Here is a 10,890-nt window from a genome sequence, read left to right as displayed (position 1 = left end):
ATTTGCACGTGTACGACTGTTGTTAACATTTCCTTTTACTCGTCTGTTAAATTTATTTATTTATTTTTGGTGAAGTTAAATCTATTTTATTAATAGTGTACAAATGAATCTAGATGGTCTTCCTTTAATTGCCAAAAAAGAGAAAGTAGATATCCAAAAAGTTGAAGCATCTAGTTTGAATCTAGATGGTATGACTTATCAGATTGTTAATCTGTCTTCTCTTCATTGGTTTTCCTTATAAAGTATTTTAATTTTCTATGCCAAATGTTTGGTAAAAAAACTTCCACTTAAAAGGGTGCTCCACAATCCACGCTCTAAATATATAAGTGCCCAAATTTTTAACCTCAACTAATTATCCATTTGGCTGAATAATCATTTTTTGCAATTAAAATATATAAGTGCCCTAATTCCTAACCTCAAATAATTATCCATTTGGACTGAATAATCATTTTCCATTAAAATATTTTAATGCAGTAATGTAAGCGGCCCCTCTATTTTCTTATCGATCATACACCAATTTCATTTTATTTTCATGATTCTGTATCGATGGGTACAGATAAAATTGTTTTCTATACATTATACATTTTTTCTTTTGTTTTTGGTTAAGATTATATATATATATATATATATATATTTTGTATGGTGTGCAGATATACTCCATAGTAAAGCCAATTAAAAAAAGCAGATATGGGTTTAGTCAAGTTCGCTATAGTAGATGTGCTTCACACTCTGCGCCTGAGTTCAAATCCCTCTTCCCGTAATTTAGATTAGATAAAACTATAACATTTTTTGTATTAAAAAAAAAATAGATGGTGGACCACTAGTTTAGTTGGTTTGGGTATTTAACATTATTCACAACAATCTTCATCAAAACTGCAATATATTTTAATTTAAGCATAAAAAAACCGTACACACATTGAAAGGGACATATAGCTAATGCTTACTGCGCATGTCTTTTAACCTTTTTCATAAGAGTCTCTCTTTCTTAAAACATTCACTCCAACTTGCACACTCAGAAGAATCAATTCCATCCAATGCATAATGCAAACAAAGCCATGAGCATGACCTTTTAAGTTGACCTATCTTTTTCCTGTCATTTTAATATCAAGAAATTAATGGACAAGTGGGCCCACTATACCTCTATAAATCTTGGATCAAATTTATACATAACATGAACGCGTCAAACCACCATGGAAGGAGGAGTTTTCTCTGGTCAGAAGCCTACTTATCTTCTTCTTCTCCTTCATATTCTCCTGCTTGCTTTGCTTCCATTGAAGGCCATTTCATCACCAAAAACTCAGGCAGAAGCTTTGGTAAGTTGGAAGAACACCTTTGCTTCTGCACCACCTTCTCTCAATTCATGGTCTCTCACTAACCTCGACAATCTTTGCAACTGGACTGCCATTGTTTGTGACCAGAGCAGCAAACAAGTTTCCCAAATTGACCTCTCCAACTTCAACATCTCTGCAACACTATCCCATTTCAACTTCACCCCATTTCTCAATCTCACCCAATTCAACCTCAATGGCAACAATTTCACAGGGCCTGTGCCATCTGCCATTGGCAAACTCTCCAAGCTCACAACTTTGGACTTGGGCACCAACTTATTCAGTCAAGAAATACCTGTGCAGATAGGCATGCTGACTGAGCTTCAGTATTTGAGTTTCTTCAACAACAATCTCACTGGTGTAATTCCCTATCAGCTTAGCAATCTCCAAAAGGTACAGTTTTTTATTCTTGGAGGAAACTACTTAGAAACTCCTGACTGGTCTAAATTTTCAGGCATGCCTTCTTTGACATACCTTGATTTTGATCTAAACAGTCTTGATTCAGAATTCCCAGAATTTATATCTAAATGTTTGAACTTGACATTCCTGGACTTGTCACAAAATGCTTTCACTGGTCAAATACCAGAAGTGGTATTTACTAATCTGCGCAAGCTTGAGTTTCTCAATCTCACCAATAACCAATTCGAAGGACCATTGCCAACAAGCTTTCCTAAGCTTAAACACCTTAATTTAGCACTGAACCACTTCAGTGGTCCAATTCCTGAAGATATTGGTTTGATATCTGGCCTTCAAAGAATTGACCTGCTTACCAATTCCCTTGAAGGGCCAATTCCATCCTCCATAGGCCAACTCAGGGAGCTTAAACACCTTGATCTTAGGGAGAATTCCTTAAACTCTTCAATCCCTTCTGAGCTTGGTCTTTGTACCAACCTCACCTACTTGGCCCTGGCTTCCAATTTCCTCAGTGGGGAACTGCCTCTGTCCTTCTCCAAGCTTACCAAAATTGGTGAATTGGGTTTATCTGGGAATTCATTTACTGGTCCACTATTGCCTTCTCTGGTTTCCAATTGGACTGAAATGGTCTCTTTACAACTTCAAAACAACAGCTTCAGTGGGAATATTCCAGCAGAAATTGGGCTTTTGACAAAACTCAATGTCCTTTTTCTGTTCCAAAACAAGTTCACTGCCTCGATTCCCTCAGAGATTGGAAACTTGAAAGATTTGACAGATTTGGATCTTTCTGGAAACCAGCTATCAGGGCCAATTCCTATAACACTGTGGAGTCTCACAAATCTTCATAGCCTACAGCTTTTCAACAACAATCTCACTGGGACAATCCCCCCAGAGATTGGAAACATGATGTCATTGGCTACCTTTGATGTCAACACAAACCAACTTCATGGGGAGTTGCCAAAGAACATTTCTCTTCTAAGTAGCCTTGAGAGTTTTTCTGTGTTCACTAATGAATTATCAGGAGACGTTCCGAGCGATTTTGGGAAGCACAGTCCTAATTTGGTGTATGTTAGCTTTTCCAACAATAGTTTCTCTGGAGAATTGCCACAAGAATTGTGCAGTGGGTTCGCTTTGCAAAATCTCACAGTCAATGGTAACAACTTCATTGGGTCATTGCCTGCGTGCTTGAGAAATTGTTCAGGATTATCTAGAGTCCGGTTTGATGGTAACCAATTCACCGGAAACATTACAAATGCGTTTGGTGTTCATCCCAGTCTTGAGTTCATTGCTCTTAGTGACAACCAGTTTGTTGGTACTCTCTCACCACAGTGGGCAGAATGCAAAAATATATCTTCTATGAGCATGGCTAGAAATAGAATCTCTGGTCAAATCCCACCTGAGCTTGGGCAGATGACACAATTGCAATCTCTAAGCTTAGAAGCTAATGATTTCATTGGGCAAATTCCGGATGAACTGGGAAATCTAAGCATGCTCTTCTCGCTCAAGCTGAGCGGCAACCACTTGGCAGGATCAATCCCCAAGAGTGTAGGCAAATTGACGAAGCTCGAACTTCTTGATTTGTCTGATAACAATTTTACAGGGGCAATACCAATTGATTCTGGCACGTTTGACAGTTTAACAAGCTTGAACTTGAGCCATAACAAGTTATCCGGTAATATCCCGGCAGAGATTGGAAACTTAGAGTTGCGGTACTTACTGGATCTTAGCAGCAATTTTCTCACTGGAGAAATACCTTCAAACTTGGCCAAGCTCACTCAATTGGAGGTTCTCAATGTCTCAAACAACCATCTCTCAGGGTCCATCCCATCAGCATTTGCCACCATGCGTAGTCTAAACAGCTTTGATTTTTCTTATAACAACTTGACAGGTCCAGTCCCAACTGGTGGGATTTTCCAAAAGGCGCCTGCAAATGCCTTTGTTGGAAACTCTGGCTTGTGTGGAGCTTCAGAGGGACTAAGTGCATGCAGTTCCTCCGGCAAAAAGTCCAACAAGAACAACAACAAAATTCTAATTGGTGTTTTTGTTCCTGTTTGTGGTTTATTAGTGATTGCTACTGTTATTGCTCTTATTCTTATATTCCGAAAGAAACCCAAGTTGCTTGATGATGAAACCAAAAGTTCTAAGTCTGAGAGCTTTGATTCTAGTATATGGGAAAGAGAAGTGAAATTTACGTTTGGAGAAATTGTGAAGGCCACAGAGGACTTTGATGAGAAGTACTGCATTGGAAAAGGAGGATTTGGAAGGGTGTACAAGGCAGAGTTGATATCAGGCCAAATTGTTGCAGTTAAGAGGCTTAACGTATCCAACTCTAGTGACATTCCAGCAATAAATCGCCAGAGTTTTGAGAATGAAATAAAAACTTTGACGCATGTCAGGCACCGCAACATCATTAGGTTATTTGGGTTCTGTTCAAGAAGGGGTTCCATGTTCTTGGTTTATGAGTATTTAGAGAGAGGCAGCCTAGGAAAAGCATTGTATGGTGTGGAAGGAGATGATGAACTTGGATGGGGTACAAGGGTCAAAATTGTGCAAGGACTAGCTCATGCACTTTCTTACTTGCACAATGATTGTTCTCCACCAGTTGTGCACCGGGATGTTTCTGTCAACAATGTGTTGCTTGAGTGTGATTTTGAGCCACGCCTCGCGGATTTTGGAACAGCAAAACTGTTGAGCTCGGATTCAACTAGCTGGACCAATGTTGCTGGTTCTTATGGCTACATGGCACCAGGTAATCTTACTGTGTGGTTTGTTCATTTTTAAGGCATTTTCGATCTTGAGAAGTATTGTAAATGCTAATGTTTTTGACTAAATACTTGGCGAAGGTGACTAATTTTGTTTTTCTTGATGTGCAGAGCTTGCTTTCACCATGCGTGTCACAGATAAGAGTGATGTGTATAGCTTTGGAGTGGTGGCATTAGAAATCATGATGGGAAGGCACCCAAGGGAAATGCTTGAGTCCTTATTAGAGTCATCAAAACCACTGAAGGACAACACAGAGTTGCTTTTAAAAGATGTGTTAGACCAAAGGCTGGAGCCTCCAACCGGTGAACTGGCAGAGGCAGTGGTGTTTGTGGTGACCATAGCCTTGGCCTGCACTCGTGCCCAACCGGAGTCACGACCCACAATGCGTTATGTGGCACAAGAACTATCAGCTCGGACCCAGCCTTACCTCTCTGAACCATTTGGTGCGTTAACCATCAACAAACTAACTGGCCATCAAAAATAGAGGAAGAGATTGAAACTAGTGGTAGTGTGTATGCCAACCAAATCTTAGTTCAAAATGCAAATATATAACTAGCTCTTTATTGGTGTGTTTGTATTGTGTGTACATGCATTGAGCCTAGTAACAATGTTGGTTCTTGATGCCCCAGCTGCATACTAGTTAAGAAAATAATCTTTTGGTCTAACCCAAAAGTTTTGAATCTTTTGGTACTTGTACTATATAATAGTGTATATAATGTAGTTTCATTTACAATCGACAACTGTCAACTTTTCCATACTTCATCTGCTAAACCTTTAAATGCTTTAAATTCACCAAATTGTCTGCAAAACCGCGTTTTTCGAAACGGGTAAGACTTGCTTTTTTTTTCTTTTCTGGTGGGGTTTCAGACTTAGCTTTCAACAGCTTGCTCACAGCTCACATCATCAATGGCTTTTGATGCTTATTAAATACTTTCCAGCCAGACGAAGGTTCTGTCTGTGTTGTTGACTTTATAGCTATGTTTTAAAATACCAGCCCATAGACACTGAAAAAGGGCCAGACTTGCAAACCAGGTCTTAGGTTGGAACTCTTGTGGCATCGTAGTTGTGTGTGTGAAAGAAAATTCCCCTTTCTTTTAGTTTAGACTATCGCTTGTACTGAAATATATATATATATATATATAACAGCCCATAGTCTCAATAAGAAAAAAATTCGAGGAAAAAAATAATAAGAAACACATAATTTGTATTGTAATTAAGTTTTATACATGTAGCAGTGGATCCCTGGTCACACAAATAAGTGTCAAAAAGCTCTCTTAAGAATATATCATATACGTATAGTGTCTACACAAATGACCTTTGGAAACTTGAGAACATTTGAAGACAAACAAGCAAAAGTTGCATAACTACAAAGACAATCAATGAAGAGAAAGTTGAAACCCCCAACAGCATAGCATGGCTAGCATTCCACACCACATTGTTTAAGAATTGGTCCAGTTTGCTTGGGCAAGAAGGGATCAATTCTCACCCAAATCAATGAGAAGATGGAAGCAAGAAGAACTGACCAAAGGATCACAATGGTAGGAGTTCTGTTTTGCCTTCCCATCAAACCTTTGAGAAAGGGGTAGAGATGAACAATGACCCAAAAGGAGAAAAATAGCTTTCCGAACAAAGGACCCCACGAGCCATAGCCATTGTTAATGGCATCAGAAATTCCAGCTACTACTCCTACCATGTTCAAGATGATCAGGGTGGTTGGTGGTATGAGAAGAGTTGTCCATTTGAAGAGGTAGAGTTCACCAAACTCAGCATCCTCTGCTGCTTTTGATGTTACAGTAAAGTTGGTGTCAACTCCAAACAGAACTTTGAGGAGGCCTTGAAAGACAGCGAAAAAATGTGCAGACACTCCACCAATCACCCAAAATTGCTCGTTACGCCACCAGTCCTCGATGCTAACATTGCTCCATCTGAGCTCTAGGATGCCAGTTGCAATGATGGAGAGGAAAAGAGCCATGAACCATATGCTAGCAAAGTTATTAAGCTGCAAATAATTAAATTCTGATTAGAAAATATGATTCATGAATTGGCCAATTTCCTTTGATCTTCAAACAAGTAGTCTCTAAAAGTAAAAGTACTTACAGTGGGGATGATGAACTTTCCGGTCAAAAGACAGACTGCTGGAACAGTGCAATATGCAAGTAAGGGAATGGAAGTGAAAGGGTAGACTATGGTGTTGATGTAAGCAAGCCTCTCCAGCCATTTCAATTTTCCTCCATAGGCATACCATAAGGGGCAGTGACGACTAAGAAAGATTTCAACAGAGCCAAGAGCCCATCTCAGAACTTGGTGCAACCGATCTGATAGATTAATAGGAGCAGATCCCTTGAAAGCTGGTCTTTTTGGCATGCAGTAAACTGACTTCCATCCTCTACAATGCATTTTGAAGCCAGTCAAAATATCTTCTGTAACTGAACCATAAATCCACCCAATCTGCAATGAAAAACCAACCAATTCATCATCTTGAGTTGTTATAGTTTTTGTATCAAATCCTGGCCTAAAAAGAATTGATTAGTAGAAATGCTTAAATAGTTAAGTAGTTCATCATAATGCTACTCACCTCTTTTCCCCATTCAGTTTTTTCTTCATAGCCACAACTTATGACATGAATGGCCTCCTTAACGAGTGTTTGGCTATTATTCCCTTCAGGAAGCCCACCATTTTCCATAAGAGTGGAAGCAATAAAAACAGGAGACTGTCCAAAACGTTTCTCAAAATTTTTCTGTGACATGAGTGATGATTTCTCCAACTCATCATAGCCTTCAAACCCTTCTTCAATCTCTTCAAGATCAAACATGGGGGCACTCCCTTTCCTTACGTAGTTTTTCCCCATCATTTTCTTCTTCTTGGTGTAAATTCCCCCAAGAAGACTTCTTATCCCATGCTTCTTAGACTTAGACTTAGACTTCTTTGAACTGCGACAACAGCCACAGAAGCACCATGAAGGCCAGCAGTCACATGTCATCTTAGGTCGCTTTTCAGACACTGGAGGATCATAGCCATACAATGCTTGTCTATTGAAGACACATCCAGTACCAACATACACTGGTCCTTGGATCCCATCTAGGCCTCTCATGTTGATCTATAACCAAAAACAAAGTCAAGGCATTGAGCTAAACTATTACAGGCAGAGAATTCTGTATTGTAAGAGAATGTGTTGAAGTTAAAGCTCTAGTGGCACTTACATCAAAGAACACAACATTTCGATTAGCATATCTATCATGCCGATCAATACCATCAAATCTTTGAGGGAATTGAACATAGCATAGCTTCTTCCCAAGTTGGGGATCCATTAGGAAGCACATAGCTTCTCTTACAGCCTTGCTGTTGTTGATGTAGTGGTCACAATCAAGATTCAACATGAAAGGTGCATTAGTAAGCACTGCAGAAACTCGAACCTGTTGATCACATACAACATTTAAGGTATAAACATTACTGTATGAACCAATCTTGCCTCGACCTAAATACACATTTAATCAACATTAGCTCACCAAAGCATTCATGGCACCAGCTTTCTTGTGATGTTGATAGCCGGGACGTTTCTCACGTGAAACATACACAAGACGAGGCAGTTCCTTACCATCCACATCTAGTGCTCCCTCACTTCCCAGATAAACCTGCAAAGCAAGTAGAATGTCCACAGGCCATGTCAACACTGTATTTCCTTTACTTCTGCTCTCTCTCTTTGAGAAACTAATAAATCCTAAACATCAACAAGAGCCACATTGGATGACATGTGGATTTAATGGGAAGAAAACAGAATATCAAACCTGGATCATTCCCGGATGATCACGAGTGTTGTTCCCAGGCCATGGAGTACCATCCTGCATCACCCAACCTTCTTCTGGTTTCTTCTGAGCCTTTGACACCAATGCATTAATCCTCACTTTGAATTCTTCGTACTCTCTCTGCAGTACCACACAAGTAAACCTTTAGACCTCATTTTGTTGTCGTAAAAGTGTTGCAACAAAATAGCTGAAGGACATAAATTAATATATGTTTCTCCTGTATCTTTTAGCTTACCTTCATGGCTCTACGCTCCTTCACAAAGTTTGGGTGCACCTTGTCCTTCAAGTAATCAATCTTCTGAGAGAAATAGAACTCAGGGGCCCTAGGCTCAATGTTATGCTTTTTGCAAAATGGCACCCATCTTCTTGCAAATTCAGCAGTCTCTGATAGGGAATCAAAAAGGAGCATTGAAGCACCATCATCCGATACATAACAGCAGATCTTGTCAACAGGGTAGTCAACAGATAAGATCGATAGAACTGTGTTTGCAGTAATGATTGGAGGCTCCTTGAGAGGGTCCACTGTACTCACATACACATCAACTGGTGATAATGTGTTAGGCTCACCCTCACGCTCAAACCTTATGGTCAGGCGGTCTAGGTAAGTCTCACGGTTGATGGGGTTCCACTTGGGGAACTGATCAAGTATCCAAGAAAATGCAAACCATATCTCACAAATTACAGATATGATCCACAAAGGATAAGCATCATATGCCGGAGTTAAGATTCGAAAACGGAAGAAGAAGGCCAGAATAACAAGCCGGCAGACAATGACTATGCGGTAAGGGCTGATTTTGCTTGATGAGACGGGTACTTTTCGCCACAGTGGTTGCCGGGCTTCAGCCAAACTACGAAAAGTCCAGATTTGAACAAATGAGACACTGCTACATCAGTTGAGAAGCATAATTTGGTATAAAGATTTTGTACAAAACCAACTTACAGGAAGTCATCTTCGTAGCCTTGATCATCATTTCTGTCGTCTTTGTTCACCAAACCTTTCTTTTCTTGCCTGACTTTCCATTTCTCCACTCTGTCTTTCCACTCTGCATTGCTCAAAACTTCTTTCTCACCTTCAAAATCCTTACCAGCAACTACAGAAACCAAAAATGGCATAAATTAATACATCCAATTCCCAATAAAAAGAAACAAATATATAAGTTGAATTGAATATTATCCTTACCACTTCCTCCAACAGAGAAAGGTTGATCGTTGTGATGCCACTGCTGTTGAGTGTGTTCTCCATTTTCCTGTAAAACTCAACAATTTTTAATCACTTCGGTGACTTAAGGTCACTTCCTACTCCTCATAACAACTTATTATCTTATCAAACTACATGAAATTACCGAATGATTAACGAAGTTATTTTTTTCTGTAGACTCATCATGGTGATCAATCTTGATCTGAAACTCATCATCAAAATCATCTGCATCAAAGTCTTCCTCATCTCCAGCAACTCTAGGACAACCTACACATTAAAAACCGCACGCTTTACATAATTTAAGGCCTAGGCAAAATATAACTACATATGCATATGCATATGCAATATTAATTTATGAGAGAGAGAATTAATTAAAATGTTACCTTTTTGACGCTTATAACGAGTGTTGCACTGAGGGCAGCTCTGGTTGCCTTCACTCCTTTCATAGTCATAACAAGGCCGACAAACTGGGAAGCTGCAAACATGACATGCCACAAACAACTCCCCATCTTCTTTGTATCCAATCTCATCCCCACAAACCCTGCACACTTTCGATGAAGACACCGACTGCCTTGTCGGAGGCCGGTTCTGCATACCATTTGTCACACGGAGAAGGTTGTGAGTTCAAATCTCATGGACAAAGATTGTGTACTAAAAAAGAGATTAAGCTATACATTTTACGCATACCTCTTCAGTGCCATTCACAACTTGGAGTTCATCTCGGGCGTGAGAACCAGTAAACAAGCCGGCCATGGTGTTTGAAGCCATGGCATGCAAACCAAAACGAGATTGTTGAACTTCAAAAGATGGTGAGAGGGGAGAGAAGGGAAGGAGGGTATTATAATGAAATGTTGAGGTGTAAAGAGAGAATATGATAATCACGTGGAAGTGTGAGAGTCAGTTCTGTACCTACTGTGAGTTGGGAGGTCGTATGTTTGAGTCCAAGAGACGTTACTGAGCGATAGGTGGGAGGGAGAGAGGGTTTGCTTGCTTGGTTTGGCAAATGCTCCATGGCTCGCTTCAACTCAAAGGTGTCTATGAGGCTGACGCCGAACTTTATTTTTCTTTTTATAAATAGACCAAAAAAAAATTAATACACACCTTACCTTCTCCATGTGTCACGTACCCACCTCAGAAAATTCTCTTTCATCAACGATATAGAACATAAATCTAATTACAAATTCAATAGAGTTCCTTACTAAAATTACAAATTATTCCTTAAACTAAAATTTCCTCGTTCATATTTTTCATTTTCTGTCTAAGAGCCACACTACCCGGAGAAATGTTTCTAACAGTAATAGCACATGACATGACGACATAGTATTGGAGATTACATGGACTATTATTTAATTAGATTCGTAATATCATCGCCACACACAATAGT

The 10,890-nt window shown here is 39.6% G+C and overlaps 2 protein-coding genes across 2 annotated transcripts; one reads left to right on the top strand and one right to left on the bottom strand.

The window, feature by feature from the left end:
* The first annotated feature begins 1,163 nt into the window (after nucleotides 1–1,163).
* LOC110748735 (uncharacterized) lies at nucleotides 1,164–5,245 on the top strand. The gene is made up of 2 exons (XM_021948680.2): nucleotides 1,164–4,491; nucleotides 4,616–5,245. Exons 1-2 carry the CDS (start codon nucleotides 1,191–1,193, stop codon nucleotides 4,987–4,989), a joined length of 3,675 nt encoding a protein of 1,224 aa, XP_021804372.2. The 5' UTR covers nucleotides 1,164–1,190; the 3' UTR covers nucleotides 4,990–5,245.
* A 444-nt stretch (nucleotides 5,246–5,689) lies between these two features.
* Nucleotides 5,690–10,355, bottom strand: CESA4 (cellulose synthase A4). Its single transcript, XM_088245300.1, has 12 exons — nucleotides 10,194–10,355; nucleotides 9,890–10,094; nucleotides 9,652–9,773; nucleotides 9,489–9,555; nucleotides 9,249–9,399; nucleotides 8,544–9,156; nucleotides 8,291–8,428; nucleotides 8,012–8,137; nucleotides 7,706–7,918; nucleotides 7,081–7,602; nucleotides 6,603–6,953; nucleotides 5,690–6,504 (listed from the first exon to the last, which is right to left on the bottom strand). The coding sequence occupies exons 1-12, from the start codon at nucleotides 10,272–10,274 to the stop codon at nucleotides 5,923–5,925; spliced, it is 3,171 nt and encodes a 1,056-aa protein (XP_088101426.1). The 5' UTR covers nucleotides 10,275–10,355; the 3' UTR covers nucleotides 5,690–5,922.
* Between the last annotated feature and the right edge of the window lie 535 nt (nucleotides 10,356–10,890).

The sequence above is a fragment of the Prunus avium genome, chromosome 8, assembly GCF_965620075.1.
Source record: "Prunus avium chromosome 8, drPruAviu1.hap1.1, whole genome shotgun sequence".
In the NCBI taxonomy this organism is placed as follows: Eukaryota; Viridiplantae; Streptophyta; class Magnoliopsida; order Rosales; family Rosaceae; genus Prunus; species Prunus avium.
The sequence above is the reverse complement of the archived record's forward strand: the minus strand, read 5'-3'. Positions and strand labels throughout refer to the sequence as shown.

Excerpts from the sequence above, each read along its gene's own strand:
- CESA4 (XM_088245300.1), bottom strand. The coding sequence starts at position 10,274 with ATGGCTTCAAACACCATGGCCGGCTTGTTTACTGGTTCTCACGCCCGA. Across the intron at positions 9,400-9,488 it reads TTTCTCTGTTGGAGGAAGTG|TTGCTGGTAAGGATTTTGAA; the intron begins GTAAGGATAATA and ends TGGTTTCTGTAG. Across the intron at positions 7,919-8,011 it reads CTGGTGCCATGAATGCTTTG|GTTCGAGTTTCTGCAGTGCT; the intron begins GTGAGCTAATGT and ends TGTGATCAACAG.
- LOC110748735 (XM_021948680.2), top strand. The coding sequence starts at position 1,191 with ATGGAAGGAGGAGTTTTCTCTGGTCAGAAGCCTACTTATCTTCTTCTT. Across the intron at positions 4,492-4,615 it reads TTATGGCTACATGGCACCAG|AGCTTGCTTTCACCATGCGT; the intron begins GTAATCTTACTG and ends CTTGATGTGCAG.